The sequence below is a fragment of the Pleurodeles waltl genome, chromosome 3_1 (genome assembly GCF_031143425.1).
Source record: "Pleurodeles waltl isolate 20211129_DDA chromosome 3_1, aPleWal1.hap1.20221129, whole genome shotgun sequence".
In the NCBI taxonomy this organism is placed as follows: domain Eukaryota; kingdom Metazoa; phylum Chordata; class Amphibia; order Caudata; family Salamandridae; genus Pleurodeles; species Pleurodeles waltl.
The window spans coordinates 1,347,361,280-1,347,384,042 of NC_090440.1; the positions used below are offsets into that span (position 1 = coordinate 1,347,361,280).

The following is a 22,763-nucleotide window of genomic DNA, read 5'->3' on the forward strand; positions in this document are numbered from 1 at the left end:
GGTGGGCGCATTGCTCAGGAAAAATCAGAGTCCCATTGGGGAAATTCCTCCAGTCTCAGCAGCCCAAGGTTCTAAATCTTGACGTTGGCAAAGATAAGGATGATGTTGGATTCAACCCCCCATGGTAATGTATTTTTAATTCTCAATTATCTAGCTTTACTGTGTGCATGCATAAATATTCATATATTCACTGCATACATATTTATTTTTGATATATTGCATTTTCTTTAAGTATTATTATTCAACTTCTGTGATTCTTTTAGTAGCTGCACCTGTTTTGCAGCATTCAATTGAAGTGCTCACGTTGTATACTTAGGTTTGAACCCTGGGAAGTGCCTTAATAAATTCATTACTCAGACAAAGAGTCCTGCATTCTTTAGCCTCGGTCCCTCTTAGTTTGAAGCAAAGTAGAACAATTTGGCATAGTCGGCAGGATACGAGGTGAAAGATTTAAAAGTGAAAAATGTTTGGCAAAAAGTCAAAGGTGGTTTCCCCATGTTCAAAATGAGATATCAGGATGGGAAAAAAAAAAGAAAAAAAAAAAAATCACACTATGATGTTTTTGTAAATGAATAGTCTTGTGGAGCAGGATTATGCTAAATCTGGGACGGATGTCTTAGCGATGCCAAGCCAAAAATGGTTTCACTGTGTTTACAGGTAGTACCTCTGGAACAGGAATGTGATTTATCTATTTTAGGCAGACGGGGCTGGATCATGTTATCTACTTATAGAAAAACGCATGAAAGATATATGCAGCTGGAACAAGAAAACCAGCAATTAGTGAGGCAGCTAGTTGAAGCTAAAAATAATATAACCATGCTGTTCTGTCAGAATAAACTATTGCAAAATAAAGCAGATTATTATCAATCCGTCGCCGAGAAGTCATCTGTCAGAGTCGCCCAATACAGGCATCAGGAACAGAGGGGTAGAGTCAACAAAAGAAAGTTCATTTAGCTAATGGCAAAGCAGGGTTAAATTGGGATTCCGAAATCTGGGACGGAAATAATTGGGACTCAACCGATTTTTCAGATTCCAGTGATGAGTTAATAATAATAATAATTAATAATAATAGTGGGGGCCAGCTTGAGCCAGACGAACAGAAAGTGGTTCGTGCACAGCCAATATGTAGACTGAAAATCCAGGGCACTCCACAAAAGCCTGGGAGGGATTGAGATGCACCAGCTTGAAGAGTACACTCAGAAAGAAGTGAATGAGGATGTAGAAAGATGCAAGCAGAGATCTGGGGAAATATTACTGACATGGATGGTGCAGTTATTTGATACAGGAGGCTCTGGAGTAATGTGATGTTAGCTATAAGTGATGCTCCTATGTTTTGTACTCTTAGCACTGACCCCATAATACAGGATCAGTTTAGGGGTTATTAGGGTAACCAACAGATCACCCTTCTGCAGCTAGTAGTCATGGGGTGTAATCATAGGTATCCTACAGAATCAGGTTGGCCACAAAATGACAAGCCCTGGTACACTTTAAGAGATGCAATGCACAGAATTAAGGAAGAGGGAATGAAAACTGCTATTTTCCTGGGTGATGTTCACAGTCTGTTAGATGGACCGCTCTCTGTGTCAGTGTGAAATAAAATTATTTGCCTTGCTCCAGTTTACAAGCAGGTAATAACGACCCTCCTAATTATTCTGAAAGGGCAGGCTTTGAAAAATGTGCTGGAGGCAGTTCGCAAGTTAGGAGAGCTTGGAGACTGGACAAAACCTGAGACAGCCTCTAGGTCTGGGGGTTGCGCAGATAATAACAGAGTATCAAGGAGAGACATGTTTATGGCATTACTGAAGGATGGTGTCAACATGGAGCAGATTGATGGGACAGATATCAAAAGCTTGTGGGAGATGTACAGGAAGTGAGGGCTAGACAGAAAGAAGGGCGGCAGGAAAGTGAACAAGCAAGATAATAAACAAGTGAATCTGGGCCAGCCACAGATGCAGGAAGGAAGGAAAAGAGGGAGAAAAATGTTTCTTCACAAGGGAAAGAGGAGGAAGATTTGGACAGTGTAAGGAAATGCCTCCTTGGCATGGTTGCCCCCTGACTTTTTGCCTTTGCTGATGCTATGTTTACAATTGGAAGTGTGCTGAGGCCTGCTAACCAGGCCCCAGCACCAGTGTTCTTTCCCTAACCTGTACTTTTGTATCCACAATTGGCAGACCCTGGCATCCAGATAAGTCCCTTGTAACTGGTACTTCTAGTACCAAGGGCCCTGATGCCAAGGAAGGTCTCTAAGGGCTGCAGCATGTCTTATGCCACCCTGGAGACCTCTCACTCAGCACAGACACACTGCTTGCCAGCTTGTGTGTGCTAGTGAGGACAAAACGAGTAAGTCGACATGGCACTCCCCTCAGGGTGCCATGCCAGCCTCTCACTGCCTATGCAGTATAGGTAAGCCACCCCTCTAGCAGGCCTTACAGCCCTAAGGCAGGGTGCACTATACCATAGGTGAGGGTACCAGTGCATGAGCATGGTACCCCTACAGTGTCTAAACAAAACCTTAGACATTGTAAGTGCAGGGTAGCCATAAGAGTATATGGTCTGGGAGTCTGTCAAACACGAACTCCACAGCACCATAATGGCTACACTGAAAACTGGGAAGTTTGGTATCAAACTTCTCAGCACAATAAATGCACACTGATGCCAGTGTACATTTTATTGTAAAATACACCCCAGAGGGCACCTTAGAGGTGCCCCCTGAAACTTAACCGACTATCTGTGTAGGCTGACTAGTTTTAGCAGCCTGCCACAAACCGAGACATGTTGCTGGCCCCATGGGGAGAGTGCCTTTGTCACTCTGAGGCCAGTAACAAAGCCTGCACTGGTTGGAGATGCTAACACCTCCCCCAGGCAGGAATTGTCACACCTGGCGGTGAGCCTCAAAGGCTCACCTCCTTTGTGCCAACCCAGCAGGACACTCCAGCTAGTGGAGTTGCCCGCCCCCTCCGGCCAGGCCCCACTTTTGGCGGCAAGGCCGGAGAAAATAATGAGAAAAACAAGGAGGAGTCACTGGCCAGTCAGGACAGCCCCTAAGGTGTCCTGAGCTGAGGTGACTCTGACTTTTAGAGATCCTCCATCTTGCAGATGGAGGATTCCCCCAATAGGGTTAGGATTGTGACCCCCTCCCCTTGGGAGGAGGCACAAAGAGGGTGTACCCACCCTCAGGGCTAGTAGCCATTGGCTACTAACCCCCCAGACCTAAACACGCCCTTAAATTTAGTATTTAAGGGCTACCCTGAACCCTAGAAAATTAGATTCCTGCAACTACAAGAAGAAGGACTGCCTAGCTGAAAACCCCTGCAGAGGAAGACCAGAAGACGACAACTGCCTTGGCTCCAGAAACTCACCGGCCTGTCTCCTGCCTTCCAAAGATCCTGCTCCAGCGACGCCTTCCAAAGGGACCAGCGACCTCGACATCCTCTGAGGACTGCCCCTGCTTCGAAAAGACAAGAAACTCCCGAGGACAGCGGACCTGCTCCAAGAAAGGCTGCAACTTTGTTTCCAGCAGCCTTGAAAGAACCCTGCAAGCTCCCCGCAAGAAGCGTGAGACTTGCAACACTGCACCCGACGACCCCGACTCGGCTGGTGGAGATCCAACACCTCAGGAGGGACCCCAGGACTACTCTGATACTGTGAGTACCAAAACCTGTTCCCCCCTGAGCCCCCACAGCGCCGCCTGCAGAGGGAATCCCGAGGCTTCCCCTGACCGCGACTCTTTGAACCTAAAGTCCCGACGCCTGGGAGAGACCCTGCACCCGCAGCCCCCAGGACCTGAAGGACCGGACTTTCACTGGAGAAGTGACCCCCAGGAGTCCCTCTCCCTTGCCCAAGTGGAGGTTTCCCCGAGGAATCCCCCCCTTGCCTGCCTGCAGCGCTGAAGAGATCCCGAGATCTCTCATAGACTAACATTGCAAACCCGACGCTTGTTTCTACACTGCACCCGGCCGCCCCCGCGCTGCTGAGGGTGAAATTTCTGTGTGGGCTTGTGTCCCCCCCGGTGCCCTACAAAACCCCCCTGGTCTGCCCTCCGAAGACGCGGGTACCTACCTGCAAGCAGACCGGAACCGGGGCACCCCCTTCTCTCCATTCTAGCCTATGTGTTTTGGGCACCACTTTGAACTCTGCACCTGACCGGCCCTGAGCTGCTGGTGTGGTGACTTTGGGGTTGCTCTGAACCCCCAACGGTGGGCTACCTTGGACCAAGAACTAAGCCCTGTAAGTGTCTTACTTACCTGGTTAACCTAACAAATACTTACCTCCCCTAGGAACTGTGAAAATTGCTCTGTGTCCACTTTTAAAACAGCTATTTGTGAATAACTTGAAAAGTATACATGCAATTTTGATGATTTGAAGTTCCTAAAGTACTTACCTGCAATACCTTTCGAATGAGATATTACATGTAGAATTTGAACCTGTGGTTCTTAAAATAAACTAAGAAAATATATTTTTCTATACAAAAACCTATTGGCTGGATTTGTCTCTGAGTGTGTGTACCTCATTTATTGTCTATGTGTATGTACAACAAATGCTTAACACTACTCCTTGGGTAAGCCTACTGCTCGACCACACTACCACAAAATAGAGCATTAGTATTATCTATTTTTACCACTATTTTACCTCTAAGGGGAACCCTTGGACTCTGTGCATGCTATTCCTTACTTTGAAATAGCACATACAGAGCCAACTTCCTACAGACAGCAACTGGTTAACTGCTGACAACAGGGCAGGAGAGGCATCTCCTTGCAGATATTAGAGCATATATCCAGATCTCACTTGGGCAAAGGTTGACAGGTTTAAATCAGATTAGGAAACCGGCCAAGCTTCGGTACAGGGATGGGCTTGTAAAGATAACAGCCCCCCATGTTGATTTAGAAATTCACTGGAAGCACAAAAATGTTCAAAGGGTCTGGGTATTAGTCAACACCGGAGCGGAGGCCTCTTTAATTTATGGAAATCCCAAAAAGTTTACAGGTCAGCACTACACCTTCACAGGGTTGGGTGGGAAACAAACCCTGACGTGCAGACTACTGTTCAAATGAAAATAGGAGAACACCAAAAAGAGAATATACTGTTTTGATTGTGCCCGCCCTAGAGTACATACTGGGAATTGACATTCTGAAGGGGCTGACTTTATACTGGATGATGGCGGTTACCAGTTTGGATCACAGAGATACATTTCAGTGGCAGCAGAGAGGGTGGGTCATCTGAAGATACCGCCAGTGAAGGTGCCCCCAGCAAATAAGGTCATTCATTTGAAACAGGACCAAATTCCAGAAGGGCATGAGGAAATAAATGAGACTATACATGAGTTGATGGAGGTAGGTGTGGTGGCTCCAGTCACCAGAGTGGAATAATCCTCTGTGGCCTGTGCGTAAACTAGAAGGATGCTACAGAATGAATATTGACTACCGCAAATTGAACAAATATAAGCTGCGGTCCCCAACACCATCACTTTGAGAAAATGCAAAAACAAAGGGACCTGGTATGCAACCATTGAGATTGACAATGCTTTCTATACTATTGGCCCCTGAGAGCCAAGAGCTATTCAGTTTCTCATGGATCGGCAGACAACCCCGAAGGCTTAGTATGTACCTAGCCTCACCATCTGTCACCAGTTAGTGGCAGAACACCTGGATGAAGTATCTGTCATTCCAGGGGTGCAATTGTCCCATTATATTGATGATGTGATGATTCAGGGAGTGACACAGGAACAGGTGCATTCTCAGTTGAACAGAGTTGTGGAACTCTTGCAGAGCAAAAGGTAGATGATTAATCAAGATAAGACACAAGGACCCTCTCAAAATGTGAAGTTCATAGGAATTCAGTGCATTCAGGGACTAAGGGCCATATCTACAAACACTTTTTCCCATTGACACAGAATGGGGAAAAACCTTTGCTACATCTGGCCCATAGAGGTGTTGCTGCAGGCAACCATACTAAGCACGAGACTCTGTGATTCATTTGATTGTTTGGTTTTTGGAGACAGCATATCCCTCACTTGAGTCAGATTTTGGCCCCTTTGTATAAAGTGACAAGAGAGAAACAGGAGTTTGAATGGGGAGAGCAGCATCAGTGCGCATTTGACTTGGCAAAGAAGGCAACTCAACAGGCTTTAGGCTTAGGGCCAGTACAGGAAGGAGACATTGAGTTGCACGTAACCGTTTGGGGCAATATGCAAATTGGATTATGTGGCAAAAACAGGGAAGAACGAGGGTGCCCCTGGGTTTCTGAACCAAAAAGTTACCTGATGCTGGACTGTGATAAACTCCCTTTGAGAAATAGTTACTTGCTTGTTAGTGGGCTCTAGTGGATACGGAGCATGACCCTAGGTCATAATGTGATTCTGAGCCCCAAGATTCCAATAATGCAGTGGGTGATGAGTTCTCATAAAACTCATTGCATAGAACATGTGTAAGAGGCCAGTATAATCCGATGGAAGTGGTACATACAGGACAGGGTCAGAGTGAAACCAGCAGGACAGCAGCCCTGTATGAACTGGTGGCACAAGCCCCTGTGCAGGATGCTGTGAGGGCACAGGAGGTACCAGAGATAAAAGAGTCACCAGGTGAGGTGAGGTGGGGTGAGCCATTTGAATCCTTGTCCCCTGAGGATAGGAAGCATGTATGATTTACTGATGGTTCAGCTAAGTATGTGGAAGGCAGTGTCATATTACCCAGTCACCAAGAAGTTGCTATCCACTACAGGAGAAGGGAAGAGTAGTCAATATGCAGAATTGTACGCTGTAAATCAGGCACCGAAACAAGAATTGCCTGGGACCTGTCACATTTATACTGATTCTTGGTCTACCGCCAATGGACTAGCCACCTGGCTTCCCACATGGCATGCACAAAACTGGCACATACATTCTAGGGAGGTGTGGAGTAAAGAGTTGGGGCAAGAAATTTGGAAAATGCTAGTGCAAAGTACAGTTACTGTGTATTATGTAGATGCCCAATGTCTCACTAGAAAGATGGTTTCATTCCCTTGCGGACAACAAAGCCAAAATCTCAGAGGCAGAAGTCAGGCAGGATTCTGACTTGGTGCGAGTGGCTAAGTAGGCGCACCGAAAATGTGGACAATTAAGAGAGAAGGCCACTAACAGGTGGGAGGATATTAGAGGCATGTGCATTCCCCTAGACAGATATGGCAAACTGATTACATTAGGTCACTACCGACTAGTTGCGGGTGTCAAAATGCTTGCACAGTAGTGGACACTTATTCTGATTACCTGATTGCCGTCCCTTGCAAACGTGCCACTCAGTAGAATACAATTAAAACTCTGGAATTGTTAATGCTGTATTACCAAGTCTGACTTCAAGTCCGGAATGACAACAGGGCACATTTCAAAGGAAAATTGGTACAAGATTATTGCTCACAACACAATGTTGTGTTGATTTATCATATTCCGTATTATCCACAAGCTGCAGGACTGATTGAGAGAATAAACGGCTTGCTGAAAGTCCAATTACGAAAACTATCAGATGGAACTTTAAGAAACTGGAGAAAGCATTTAAATGAAGCCCTCCAAATTTTGAATAACAGACCATTGACAAGAGCAGAGGCTTCTTTAATGCGAATATTGACCCCAGAGTTACAGATACAACCCAGTGTAGAAACCAACACCATCATGTATTGGAAATAAAACCAGGAGCCTTAGCTCCTTACCGAGCTACACCAGAATCAGCAGGTCTTGGTCTACAAGCTTTAAAAACCCACATATTGAAACCAAGAGACTTGGCCCTTCTTGAAACAGGTGTTGGAATAAAACTTTTTTTGGGACTAACAGGTGCCGAAAGCTTGACGTTATCAGCCTAGCAGGTAGCTGAATCACTCATTTGAGGAACAGAGGCGTTATGAATCATTTATATATATATATATATATATATATATATATATATATATATATATATATATATATATATATATATATATATATAACTTACCCAGTGTACATCTGTTCATGGGATGTGGTGCTGCAGATTCACATACTATGAATAGCTCTTCCGACATCTAGTATTGGGCTCGGACTGTTACAAATAGTTTTTCTTCTAAGAGGTCTTTTCGGAGTCACAGGATCGAGTGACTCTTCCTCTCGGTTTCAGTGCACATGGACATCGACTCCATTGTTAGATTGTTTTCTCGCAGAGGGTGAAGGAAGGAGTGAGAGTATAGCAATACAAAGAGGTCCATGCAAATGTAAATGTATATACATATGTACAAATGTAAAACTTAAACAACTACAGGTTTCTGATGTGGAGGGAGGGTGCATGTGAATCTGCAGCACCACATGCCACGAACAGATGTATACTGGGTAAGTGACATTTTCCGTTCGATGGCATGTGTAGCTGCAGATACACATGCTATGCAAAGACTAGAAAGCAGTTCATCCTCCCAAAAGGCGGAGGCTAGCCTGTAGGAGTTGAAGATGTTTGAAATAATGTCCTTAAGACAGCCTGGCCTACAGTGGCTTGTTGCTGTGAGAAAACATCAACACAGTAGTGTTTGGTAAATGTATGGGGGAGTTGACCGTGTGGCTGCTTTACATTAATCAACCATTTGTATGTTTCATAAAAATGCCATTGACGCACCTTTCTTTCTTGTAGAATGTGCTCTAGGAGTGATCAAAAGTTGTCTTTTTGCTTTGATATAGCATGTTTGTATGCATTTAACAATCCATCTAGCTAAACCTTGTTTTAATATATGATTGCCTTTATGTGGTTGTTGGAAAGAAACAAAAAGTTGCTTTGTTTTCCTAAAATCTTTAATTCGAGCTCTTTTGAGATCTAGGTATGAAGAGCTCTTTCTGCCACAGAGTCTGGCTGTGGAAAGAAAACAGACAATTACACTGTTTGGTTGATGTGAAATGGAGATAAAACAAATCTAAACTTTCTACCAAATGTAGTAAGTAAACTTTGTTTGTGCACTTGGAAAAAAGATTCTTCAAGAGTGAATGCTTGTATTTCACTAACTCTTCTTAAAGAAGTAATAGCTACAAGGAAGGCAACCTTGCATGTTAAAAATTGAATTTGACAAAAGTGCATGGGTTCAAAAGGTGGTCCCATGAGTCTGGTAACAGGTGGTGTTCTAGGTGGAATAATGTGTTTCAATCCTTCCATGAAGGCTTTGATAACAGGAACTCTGAATAGAGAAGTACGTTGAATAGTCTTTAAGTATGCAGATATTGCAGTAAGGTGTATCATGGATGATAAAGCCAAATCTGATGTTTGCAAATGAAGCAAATAGCATACAAAATCTTGTATAGATGCTGTAAGTGGATCAGTGTTTTTAGACTGGACAGTAGTAGACAAATCTTTACCAATTGTTTGTGTAGCATTGTCTAGTAGTAGGTTTACATGCTTGTTTAATTACTTCCATACATTCTGGTGGAAGTTTTAGGTAACCAAATTCTATGACTTCAGAAGCCAAATAGCTAGATTGAGAGCATTGGAGTTTGAATGCCTGATTTGACCTTTGTTTTGTGTTAATAGATCTGGTCTGTTTGGTAGTTTGGAATGAGAGACTACAGATCTAGGAGTGTTGTGTACTAATGCTGGCGTGCCCATCTTGGTGCTGAGTATCATGGTGAGTGACGTTTGACATAGCTTGCTGACTAGAAAGTGAAGGAGTGGGAAAGGGGGAAAGCATAAACAAATAGCCTTGACCAATTGATCCATAGAGCATTGCCCTTGGATAGGGGATGTGGGTGTCTGGATGCGAAGTTTTGGCATTTTGCATTTTCGCTTGCTGCAAATAGATCTATGTTTGTTGTTCCCCACTTTTGAAAGTACTTTTGAAGTACTTGGGAGTGAATCTCCCATTCATGTGTTTGGTGTTGATTTCTGCTGAGGAGATCTGCCAGCTGATTGTCTATCCCTGGAATATATTGTGCTAGTACATGGGTACTCGAAAACATTTTCCCCAGGGGCCACAAAGTTTGGTCTGTGGTGTGACAGAGGGCCGCATTGATGCTAGCAGCATGCAGATGAAAGATAGGAGGGGGCTCTGTGTGGGGAGGGTTTGTGGTGTTATGATGGCGATAGGGGGCAGAAAAGCATATAGATCTAGTGGCTGAATCATACAATGTGAAACCAGAAAACCTGGCATAAATCCCAGCTTCCTAACTTTACCAAACTGTGTGATCCTAGGCAATTGGTTTTTTTCCATGTTCCCTTCTTTTTCTTTATTATTGTATGTAGGAGGACCTCACAATGCATGACTTTTGTATGTGCGCTGTGCAAACCATTCTCCTGTGTTTGATTTAATAAACTATAAAGTTGTTCATGTATAATAGCAAATAAGGCCAATCAAAGAGTGCAGATAACAACCAACTTGCCTCTTAGTTCACTATTGGCATTATTATGAAGGTGGGGGTAAGAATGAATGTTGGGGGAAGAATGAAAGTTTCTGAATTTATGTTTGAAACCTTTGTTTAAAAAAAAAAAAAACTTCTCCATGCACTGTTAGATTAAATGGTTCTATGTGTAAATTAAATACACTTTTTGAATTTTTAAGAACACTTAGACGTTTGCTGCAAGATTGCTTAAAGAGTGAAAGTGTTCCTGCAGTTAAAGCGGTGCAGGACAAATTCCTTACTTCCTTTCCTTATCTTATATCTTGTTTAAATAAAGTGTCCCCTGTTAAATCGAGTACACGGCAGCCTAGTGCTACTGCTGCTCTGGGGGCCACATGTAAAGGTCAAAAGGGCCGTATGCGGCCCCCGGGCTGTACTTTGAGTATCACTGTGCTAGTAAACGAATTTGATTTGGAATTGCCCATTTCCAAATTGTTTGGGCTAGGAGGGACAGTTGAGATGAATGTATCCCTCCCTATTTGTTGAGATAATACATGGTTGTTATGTTGTCTGTTTTTATGAGAACATTCTTCTGTTTGAGAAGAGGTTGAAACGCTTTTATGGCAAGAAACACGGCTAATAATTCTAAGTGGTTTATGTGTAGCTGTTTCTGGTTGACATCCCATTGCCCTTGAATGGTCTGATTGTTTAGGTGAGCTCCCCAACCGATCATTGATGCGTCTGTTGTGATTATGGTCTGAGTCACAGGGTCTTGAAATGACCGCCTCTTCGTTAGATTGCTGCGATTCCACCAATGAAGTGACATGTGTTTGGTGGTCCATCAACACTAGATCTAGAAGTTGACTGTGTGCTTGTGACCATTGGTGTGAGAGGCACTGGTGTAAGGGCCTCATGTTTAGTCTTGCATGTGGGACTATAGTTATGCAAGATGCCATTATTCCTAGAATCTTCATGATAAATCTCACAGTGTATTGTTGATTTGGCTGAGATTTCGGAAAGCTTGTATCCTTTGTATATTTGGATAAGCTAGGTCTGGTTGAGTATTTAGGATAGCACCTAGGTAAGGTTGTACCTGTGCTGGTTGAAGGTGCGACTTTTGGTATTTCAGAGTGAACCGTAGGGTGTGCAAGGTTTTATCACGTAACGAGTGTGTTGTTGGCATTGTGTAAAATTGCTTGATTTTATTAGCCAATCGTCTAGATATGGAAAGACATGGATTTGTTGTCTTCTTAAGTAGGCTGCTACTACTGCTAGACACTTTGTAAACACTCTTGGAGCTGTTGATATGCCAAATGGCAACACCTTGAACTGGTAGAGTTTTCCTGCTATGACAAACCTGTAGTATTTTTTTGTGAGCAGGATGGATGGATGGGTATGTGGAAATACGCATCCTTGAGGTCTAGAGCAGTCATATAGTCTTGTTTTTGTAGTAGTGGAATAACATCTTGCAGAGTTACCATGTGAAAATGCTCTGACAGGATGTGTAGATTGAGGAGCCTGAGGTCCAAGATCGGCCTGAGGGTGCCGTCTTTTTTGGGAATCAGGAATTATAGTGAGTATACTCCTGTTCCTTGTTGAGAATGTGGAACTAATTCTATTGCTTGTTTTAATAGTAGAGATTGTACCTCTTGTTGTAACAGAACGCTGCGTTCTGGGGACAATTTGTGATATTGTGGTGGAATGTTTGGAGGGGTGGAGATTAATTCTAGGCAATAGCCATTGGGGATAATTGATAATACCCAATCGTCTGTGATGATATTTTGCCAATGAGAGTGAACTGCTGTAGTCTTCCCCCCACAGGAGATGTGTGGAGTGGAAGGAAGTCACTGTTTAGGTTGTGTTGTGGTCTGTTTAGAGGTTTGGAATTTACCTCTGTTACAGAAATATTGACCCCCTATAGGATTCTCTAAACCCACCTCTTTGATATTGGGTTTGCTGCCCCTGCTTTGTTTGGGAGGTGGAAGCATCTGAGGACTGTGGCTTAAAACCTCCTCTAAAAACTGGTCTGCAAAAGGAGCCTCTATATGGAGTGGTGTATAGAACACCCATTGCAGTCGCAGTACCAGAGTCCTTCCTCAGTTTCTCAATAGGGTGTCTACTTTTGGGCCGAAGAGGTACTTCTTGTCAAGAGGCATATTAAGTACTGCCTGATGAATTTCTGGTTTAAAACCAGAGAAGCGCAGCCATGCATGTCTTCTAATTGTGATGGCAGTATTTACACTCCTTGTAGTTGTATCATCAGCATTGAGGGCAGATCTTATTTGATTATTGCTGATAGCTTGTCCCTCTTCCACCACTTGTTGTGCTCTTTTTTGATGCTCCTTTTGGAGATGCTGTATAATATCTTGTATTTCGTGCCAATGGGCCCTGTCATCCCAGGCTAGAAATGCCTGAGAATTTGCAATTCTCCACTGATTTGCTGCTTGTGTAGCAACCCCTTTCCCCAGCTACATCAAATTTTCTACTCTCCTTATCAGGAGGCGGTGCGCATCCTGATGACTGTCTGTTTGCCCTCTTTCTTGCCGCACTGACTACTACTGAATCTGGAGGGACCTGATGAGTGATGTAATCTGGGTCAGTAGGGGCAGGTTTATACTTATCAATTCTAGGGGTGATGATCCTAGCTTTGACAGATTCATTAAAGATTTGGTCTGCATGTTTAACCATTCCTGGTAACATTGGGAGACACTGGTACCTAGAATGAGTAGAAGGCAGTGTATTAAATAACAAGACTTCTTCTAATGGCTCAGAACGCATGGTTACTCCATGATAAACTGCCACCCTTGATATTACTTGGGTGTATGCAGTGGTATCTTTTGGAGGAGAAGGTTTTGATGGATAAATGTCTGGATCATTGTCGGGAAGGGATCAGGGTCATAGAGGTCCCATGGGTCTGCTGTATCTCCACGTGAATATTAAGAATGTGTTGGATAAGGCAGTGGTGGTGGGCTATTTTGAGGTGAGAAAGAGAGCTGTGGAGATTGAGGAGGAGAAGTATGGAGAGGACGTGGCTTCTCCTTTTGTTTTTGCACCTTCGCTGGTGGTTGCACAGAGTCTAGTTCCTCTTGGAAAGCCAGCTTTCTCTTGGTTTTTAAAGAAGGTGCAGTGATGATTCTTCTGGTCTCCTTATGAATATGGATTCTGGACGGTCTCTCATCCATAACCTGTAATACTGGTTCATTCTCAGGCTCTTCTTCAGAAGTCTTATGAGATTCCATGATTGGCCTTGCAATCTGTTTTAATTTTTTGGAAAGGCCTTGTTCCAAAGTGTGTGAGGATTTTTTCGGTTTCGAGGTGTGTAGCTTTTTCGGTCCCAAAAAAGTAGTCGGAGGTCTCGGCTCTGAAGCCAATTGCCGAATTTTCGACTGAGGAATGCGGTCCTTTATTGGAGTCTGAAGTGGTGCTTTTAACGGATTTGCTCGATTCCGAAGTGGACGGAGGAGTGGCCTTTTTCGGCGCCAACTACGAAGGACGGTAGCCAGCAGTCTTATTCGGGCCGAACCATGGCCTTCTGGCAGTGGTGTATCCAAGGCCTTTGAATGTTTTTGTGCAGGGGTGTAGGGGCAGACGTACTCACATGCTGGCCAGCTGTGATGGGTCTGTCGTCTTCCGATTCCTGTTCAGAGTCTGTGTCTCGGATGGATACTGCTGTCTGCGCCTGCTCTTCCTCCATGACGTCGAGATGTTTGCTGCTTTTGGACGCCATTTCAAGTCTTCAGGCTCTGTGATCTCTCAGGGTCTTCTTTGTTCTAAATGATCAACAGGCGTCACAATCTTCCTCCTGGTGGTCTGGAGAAAGGCTCAAATTACAAACCAAGTGTTGGTCTGTATAGTGGCACCGACGGAAGAATCAGAATGGAGTCCGACCCATCAGGCTTCCAACACGGTAGGCCCCAACAGGCCCGAGTTGGGCACACACGCCCCGAAGGGCAAAAATGAAGGTTCCGACAGTACTACCGGTTTGATGCTAGATGGGAATCGCGATCAAAAACAATACCAACGAATAAGAAGGTTTTCTGGAGGTTTTCCAAATCGAAATCTCGGAGCGAGAGATAGCCCGAAACCGACCGCAGAAAGAAAACAAACAACTTAACAATGGAGTCAATGCCCATGCGCACTGAAACCGAGAGGAGGAGTCACTCAATCCCGTGACTCCGAAAAGACTTCTTCCGAGAAAAACTATTTGTAACACTTCGAGTCCAACACCAGATGTCGGAAGAGCTATGTATCTGCAGCTACACATGCCATCGAACATATGTATATACACACACACACACACACACACACACAGGGCATTGACTCAGGATTCCCTTTTCCAAGACTACCACAGAGGAGAAATTACCTATTTTTTTCAGAATTCGGAGCCCCTCTCCTATAAAGTAGATTCCCTTTTCTAAGATGACTACAGAGGAGAAATTACAGATTTTCTGCGGATTTGGTGACCTATGAGGTTATTATACAGCAGCATAGGGCCTAGAAATGCCAGGACTTCTCCTGGGAAGGTAGATTTTTTCCTATATAAAATTTTACAATTTGTTGTGTGCCCTGCAGAAGGTGAGTGACCTCTTTTGGTCACTTTTTCACCGAAACGCGCGTCGGCACCACAATCAGGACGGTCTATTGGATTTAAACACACTCTTCACGAACATCTCCTGCTACCTATGGACCTAAGGATACCAGCCTCTAATAACAATCGTGATCACGGTGTATATGCATTTAAACAGGAGCAGAGAAATTATTATGAATATATAGTCCCTAAACATGGAGGACCCGCAAATCAAGTGACACTGTTCGTAAACACAAAGAGATTATAATGGGCTATTTGCTGTGAAAATGTATCTGTCTTTTTCTTTTTGTGGAGGGTTGTAAAGTATCCTTATAATATCTTATATGCTGGCTGCGTTGTTTTTTGTATTAGGATTGTGATGGTATGAACGTGAAGTTCTTTATTCTTTTTTCTTCTGTTTTCAACCAGGAGTTATAGGATTTTTTTGCATTATGTATATGCATTTATAATAATATTGAAATAAATAAGATGTTCATAGTATAATGAATGGATATAGAATAAATTGCTGTAAAACATATGGATATGAATCTACATGTAGGATTTTGGCTTGACGAGTTTTCTTTATATCTGGGGACTTCGTGAACCATTAGTGAAGGTGGGTTCTTTTTTTGTTGGAATACAGATTCCCCTGGAGCATTTCAGACTGATTGCTCCCAGATCTGGGTTGGCAATGTGATAGGGAGGAGTGAGCGATGCAGACTACCAAGGAGAAATAAAAACTATTCTCCTGAATGGTGGAGACACTGACTTTATAATACAACCTGGAAATTGCACAACTAGTGATTATCCCAGTGGACGGAAGAATAGTGAAAAAGGGGACTGCCCCAGGCCATCCTTCAGTGCGTGGGGAGGGAGGTTTTGGCTTAACTGACAAAAACCCTGGTGCTAAAGTGTGGGTAGAATCCCCAAATCGTCCTCCTGAACCAGCAGAATTAATAGCAAAGGGCAAAGGCAATGTCCTGTTAGTCATGAAACAAGAAAAAGAAAAAGAGGAATACATACCAGCGGATAAATGTTATTTGCGAGAATGATCATACATGTCTCTTTAACAGATCATACTATGAGGTGTCTTTGTGCTAGCTGTTCAACGTGGTCTCCCTTTGAGCGTGTGGGGTCAGGAGGGATAGAAAGCCCCCAGCTCCAATCAACACCTTTACTGCACTTGACCAAATATGTTTGGATTCATCTGGCATGAGTCATGCTCAACAGATCGGACTTCTGCATGAACAACATGCAAAGTACTGTTGATGTTATCCCCAGCTGTTTGGTTGCTATACCAACACCTAACAGTGTTTTGCTGCAAATCTTTAATGCCGCCAACAAAGATGGAACAGTTAAAAGGAGTAATGTGTTGTCACACTTTTCCCCCATACGAATACTGCAAGTTTTGCCAAGAGGTAACAGGATGAGAAATGGGATAATTTAACCCATGTGATTACATACAGCATTACTACCGGTGATGTCAGCTAGAACCTAACTTGTGATCCATAATAATAATAATAAATAATAAAACATAATAAATAAATAGGAAAATGTGCTCAAATGTGCCTAGAGACAATAATGAGGTCTCCTCAAGCGATCCCGTGGGAACAACAAGTACTGTGTCAGCATAGAAACAATAAAATTTGTAAGAATATAGACAATAGCATGTCTTGTGAATTCACTGTGACTGCTGATAGCCACATCAAGCATGTCAAACACCGGTGGGGTGGTTGTTCTCTTGTTGACTCAAATGCTGAAATTCAGTTATTATCTTAATTAGAATGAGTTGAAGCATTTCTATAGTAGGAGTTCCAGGATTGATTGTATAAAATACTTGGAGGTATTAACGAGTTAGCATGTTTATACCCCCATCGCTCTAGCCTAGTTATTGCTAGATATACGAGGTACTAGAAAAGCTGCATTGCAAAATAGAGCCGTCATTGACTATTTACTGTTGAAAGCACAATCATGGCTGCTCAGAATCTGAGGACATGTGCTGCTTTAACCTATCAGACCACTCTAAATCTATCAAGTCTAATATTGACACTTTACATGAATTGGTGAAAGGAGTAAAACAAGATGTTGCCAAAGTGTGGTGGGACTGGTTATTTAACTGGTTACCAGATTTTGGGCAATTCTGCAATATTTTAGGTGGAATACTCATAGTGATTCGCATTATAATAATGCTATGTACAATCCATACCTAATCTACTTACAATGTTTAAACCAAAAAGAGTTACTTTTAGACCAGTATGTTCATTTTGACCACTGACTCCATTTTGTGCTTAACTTAGCTTCAAATGCAGTCACTTCGGTGGTGCACATATTTTTCCACTCACAGCTTGTTAATTTATTTTTGCTTTTCTCACCAGGGAAGGGAACAGAACAGAACAGAACATGGGGGAATGCAATGTTGTTAAGAGTGTACAAGGATAAGAATGTTTATAGCAGAGAATGGTACGGCTCTGTCTTGGAAATATACACTGGGATCTGGCCAATCCTTTGCATGTTTTTTAACACTGACTAAGTACAGCCAGCACTTGAATTTCAAAGGGAGGGGTGTTAACAGAACTTTCCTCTTAAGTTTGTTTAAAGTATATGAGGTGGGAAAGCTCGGCGCGGAGGCAGAAGGAACTCTTTTCTGAGGGCGGACACGTTGCTCAGGAAAATCAGAGTCCCACTGGGGAAATTTTTCCTATCTCAGCTGTCCAGGATTCTACAACTTGACGTTGGCAAAGACAAGGATGATGATGGATTTGATCCCCATGACTATGTATTTTTAATTCTTAATTATCTAGCTTTAGTGTGTATATATATATATATATATATATATATATTTTTTTTTTCACTGCATACGTAGTCATTAATATACTGCAATTTCTCGGAGTATTATTCAACTGCTGTGATTATTTTAGTAGCTGCACGTGTTTTGCTGCATTCAATGCTCACGTCGTACACTTATGTTTGAACCCTGGGAAGTGCCTTAGTAAATTCATTACTCAGACCAAGAGTGTTGCATTCTTTAGCCTGGTTCCCTGTTAGTTTGAAGCAAAGCACAACAACCTGGTGGGAGGAGTGTCTGGGGGCAGCACTGACAGTTAAGCAATAGGGGATGGCACTGGAGCAAGTGAAGCACATCTCTCAAAATGCCAGTATAAATTTTAAGCAGTTTCATTATTTCACCAAGCCTACCTCACATTGGAGTGTGGCCCGGTGTGCCCGCAATACAGCTATCACAACGCTAACCTCTACTGTGCTTACTGGAAGTTCCAAACACAGACAAAACGCACCACACACTACATGAAACTGGTAGACCTGATCATGACCCAGTTTAGGAGCTTAACTGCAATGTCCTGGAGGGGAGTGCAACCTCCTGCTGCCACTAGTTGGCTCAGTGATGTCCATCGCACCACACACTACATGAAACTGGCAGACCTGATCACAACCTGGTTTAAGAGCTTAATTGCAATGTCCTGGAGGGGAGTACAACCCCTTCCCCCCTCCCCCCCCCCCCAATGCCCCCCCACCACATTTTTTTGTTATTTTATAGCCATTTGTATATTAGTGCCAAGATGAGAAGATTTTGAGGCATGTTTACAGAAAGTGTTTGTGAAAGAATAAGTTAACACAGCTTCAGCAGTGAGAGGGACGAACTGAACCTGAAGAGCCTAAAGCAATGTATGTTAAACATAGGTCTCATTTTAGCCACCCTTAGCATCCGATTGGCTGCAGTTGATTAAAGTAATGTACATGTGAAACATTGTCTCAGGTCAAAAAAAATAATATTTGAATTGTTCCCACGGCTCCTCCCAGCTTCTGCAACATTTCCGGCAACTCTTCAGCCTGCACGAGAAGGAAGAAGGAATCTCACTTGGAGTGAAGGAGTCACTCCCTTGCATCCACAAGCACCTACTGCAACGACAACCGGCCGCGTGGATCTCCTCTCATCTTGAGCTATGTAAAACCTGCATCATGGTCCTCTCTTCCAGCTGTCCAACTTTGGTGAAGGTAAGCCGTTGCCTTCGCATGCAGGACAGTACCCCTGTGCACCGCGTCTCTAGCAGATGCCAAGACTTGTTTGCATCTCTTCCAAGGAAACTCCAGGCTATGTGCAGCTACAGTTTTGCAACAACCGTGATTTTGCCTTTGCCAAGGCTTGATGGTGGACTTCCTGTACCGACACCTGTCTGCAATCTTCACCCCCAGCATAAGACATCTTCTGCATCCCTCAGGAACACTTCTCCGGCTCCAGGGCTCCAGTGTTGACCTGATCATCACCGTTGACCAACTCCTGCAAGTACAGCTGGGTGGGTAGTAGGTCCTACACCTCCTGGACTCCACTGAGACTTTTGGACTTGGTCCCCTCTCGCCACAGGTCTTCCTCTCCAGGAATCCACCACTGGTTTCTTGCAGTCTTGTCTGGGTATCTTCTTTTCTTCCTTTTGGGTGGTGTGGGGAAATTCCAGTAATTTACTCCCGCTTTCCTGATTGCTGGGGGTACTGGGTTACTTACCTCTCTGGTTTTCTAGTATTCCCTGCTCCCCTCTACACATTCCACTTATCTAGGTGGGAGTTCTGTATTTGCATTCCATTTTTTTTATTATATGGTTGGGCTCCTCCTATGGACACTATTATCTAACTGCATTTGCACTGTTTTCTAACCTTTTTTATGCCTATTGCTGTTTACTAGTGAATATAGTTTGTATATCCTATTGGAGGGTTACCTCTCTAATACTTTGTGGTACTGTGTGACCAAAAATAAAGTACCCTTATTTTTGTACAACTGAGTGTTTTCTTTCATGTGTTAAGTGCAGTGTGACTACAGTGGTACTGAATGAGCTTTGCATGTCTCCTAGCCACGCCTTAGCTGCTTATCCTCAGCTACCTCTAGAGAGACTGGTTTCTATACACTGCAAACACTTTACTAATAGGGGCTACCTGGACCTTGTATAAGGTGTAAGTACCTTAGGTGCCCACCATACACCAGGCCAGCTTCCTACAGGCGGTTATATTTCTGGGGTACACAATAGGTCGGGCTCTCAAACATCATGATTAAGTGTTACAAGTTCTTTAGCAACAGGGACTTTGACATAGCATAAAGAACAGCAAGAAAAAGCCAAGAACACAAAGCGAGAATAGATAGAGCTCACAGCCCCGCTGTGTAAAGAGCAGCAGCTTCTTCCGAGGTAAAGTTCTACCATGGTAGCCATTGAGTGTGGGGGAGGGGAGACAACAAAGTGATACTGAACTATCAAAATGAGTCTAAATATCTTCAAATGGGCAAAAAGCTTACCATTGCCACTGCATTCTCTCCAAAGAGACGTTCATTCTCCTTCAGAGCAACAGCAACCGGAGTTTTCCTCCGCGATTCTCTACAATTAAAAAAATAATAATAATAATTAGAACTCAATCCTGAACTATCCACTGAACCCACACTTTCCCTTTGGAGTTCACAACATAAGCACCTTAAAAAAAAAAAAAAAAAAATAAAAAAAAAAAAAAAACTTAAGCTACACAGGAGAATCACACTCACTGATCACACAGTAGGAACAAACAGAAGCCTAAAAACAATCCACTGTTGCAAGAAGCAAGTTCTGCATGGCAGGCAACATCTTGTAAACATTTTCAGACAAAGGAGACAAACCATCCCCCACTGGTGGGTTGAGAGCATGGAGGTGGGGGGAATCAACTGTATGGCCACTTGTATTAAAGCCACCACCCAGTCATCTTGTTCCGCCTCCAACTTCTCTCTTGCTTTCCTACTACAATTTGTGCTACTTTCAATGCTATGGCTGCCAATCACATTTCAGACATCCACATGCATCACAACCCACTTCAACAATCTGCTCTTTCCATCCAACCAATGCACAAAGCCAATTTGTATATTAAAGTCTGCAACAACCTGATCACAGTGCTACCGTTCAGACCCCACTTCATGAAGCATCGGCTCTAAATTTTTCTCTCTCCTAACGTCCGCATTCAAGCACCAGCTCCTATCCTGTTTTAGATTTATGCTGGTGCAACTTCCATAAATAAGCAGAACGCCAACTTCTCATATCCCTAAACTCCAATCTAGATTTTGACTTCCCCTCTCAAAAAGCTAGATCAAAAATAGTTTAACGACATTTTATTAGCATTTTGACAGTAATAAAACTTTGCTAACAGTTGCGAGGACAACAGCTATCTTCAACCATACCACAGGTACAGCAGGGATGTCTAATCAGAGGGAAATCTAGAACACACGAATATACCTTAGTTGCCCTCCACAATGATACAGAAGGAAAAAAATCTGGTTAGCTCAAGAAATGTTTAGAGTGGAATTGAGGGTCCCCAGAGGTACAGTTTCAATCCCAGTCAATGTTGCTAGCCCTCTCCCCATCTGAGCCAGAGAGCAATAGTACCCTCATGGTGTGTAAAGCCAGACAGCATATCTGCCCATGGCCCTAGATCCTCCTCAGCCCGGTTTTCTCGCCTATAGCACCTCAGATGTATTTCCCCTGCCACCACCCATTCCCAAAAAAATAGGGTTTAACGGGGAGAAAAAAAAAACTGTTACATTGTATTCGGTACAGCCTGCAAGTGCTTCTCTCCACGAAAAGGACTTGCACTCAGGCGTAATGTTATCATCTCAACCCACCATCACATGGTATCTTCCACAGCTATTCTACTCTGTTGCATTTAACACCATCAACCACTCCACCCACTACACTTGCTACCCGCAGCATCACAGGCTCAAGACTGTTGGTTCTGTGTACCCCTCCAATTGATTCTTCAGTCTTCCGGTCTTCCCAAATGCTCCGCCATTCCTATTACCTGTAGACAGCACTACCTCACCTAGCACTTATATATTTTTTCTCTACAGGAAACATCAAAATGCCTCTTAGCAGCTGGCACTGAAATCACTAATTTCTATCCCCCCCACTTCAATCTTCTATTGGGCTGCTCAACTACCATTCGAGACTGCATAGCCTTGACAATTCAAAACACCATAATCCTACTATTCAGTAGGACTAGAATCTTTCACTTCCACCTGGTGCTTATGTCCTGAATACACTCAAGCAGTACCCATTACACAAAACACATAACTGCTCTAGAGATGAGCAAAATAGACAAAGCTAATAGTTTTGTCTTAGGCCAACCCCAGCAAACACTGCAGCCATGGGTAAGGCTATTAACTTTGGTACTCTCATCATCATTAACCTCTACAAATATACTCTAACCATCACATGATTCCGTCAGATATACAAACTATATCTTTTATGGTGGCACACAGAACTTTCTTCCAGTGGCCACACTTAAACTATAGCCTACTACACCCTACTAGGAACTTTTAAAGCTGTAATTTACTTACAACATGAAGCCATCTGGGCTGCATCAAGACTACGAGTTCTACAGCCTCCTGAGCCATCTCAAATTAATATTTTCATCTCCAAGCGAAGAGCAATCTTTATAGTTCGCCTCCTTCACTAAGCAGCTTATTTTTATTCCTTTACACCTTTAACCTTGAGAAACATTTCCCCACATAATGCGACCTTAGGCTTCAATAAAAATAATCGACATTCTTATAGGCAAAGTTTTACCTTTACACACTTTCCACAATATAATTCCCAACAGCATTAATATAGAAAGTAAATCAAACATTAGCACTATATTCTGCTTGACACCATGTACGGTGTTCCAAGCATTACAAAAAAAATAAAAAAATTCACTGCCTTCCCTCTAAAATAAAAAGAGCTCAGATAGTTTCAACCACACAATGTTTCTTACTTGTTTAAAACGATCTCCATGGGAACTCCTGGCTTCACAATGGCCACCTTCATCCACTCACTCCCAAGATCAATGGACATTACAGCCAGAGATTCTGCAAGGATCAAACAAAAGTGAGTAGAG

General features: G+C 43.2%; 1 protein-coding gene across 2 annotated transcripts in view; it reads right to left on the reverse strand.

The window, feature by feature from the left end:
• HYOU1 (hypoxia up-regulated 1) overlaps window positions 1-22,763 on the reverse strand; it is a 275,150-nt gene that overhangs the window by 240,946 nt on the left and 11,441 nt on the right. For both annotated transcript variants that reach the window (XR_011201534.1, XM_069224805.1), the window contains exons 3-4: window positions 22,641-22,734; window positions 20,167-20,245 (exon numbers count right to left, since the gene is read on the reverse strand). Coding sequence is in view for 1 of the 2 variants with exons in the window: in XM_069224805.1 (XP_069080906.1) it covers window positions 20,167-20,245; window positions 22,641-22,734 (173 nt within the window). In the remaining variant the exon portion in view is untranslated. The remainder of the gene's footprint in view (window positions 1-20,166; window positions 20,246-22,640; window positions 22,735-22,763) is intronic.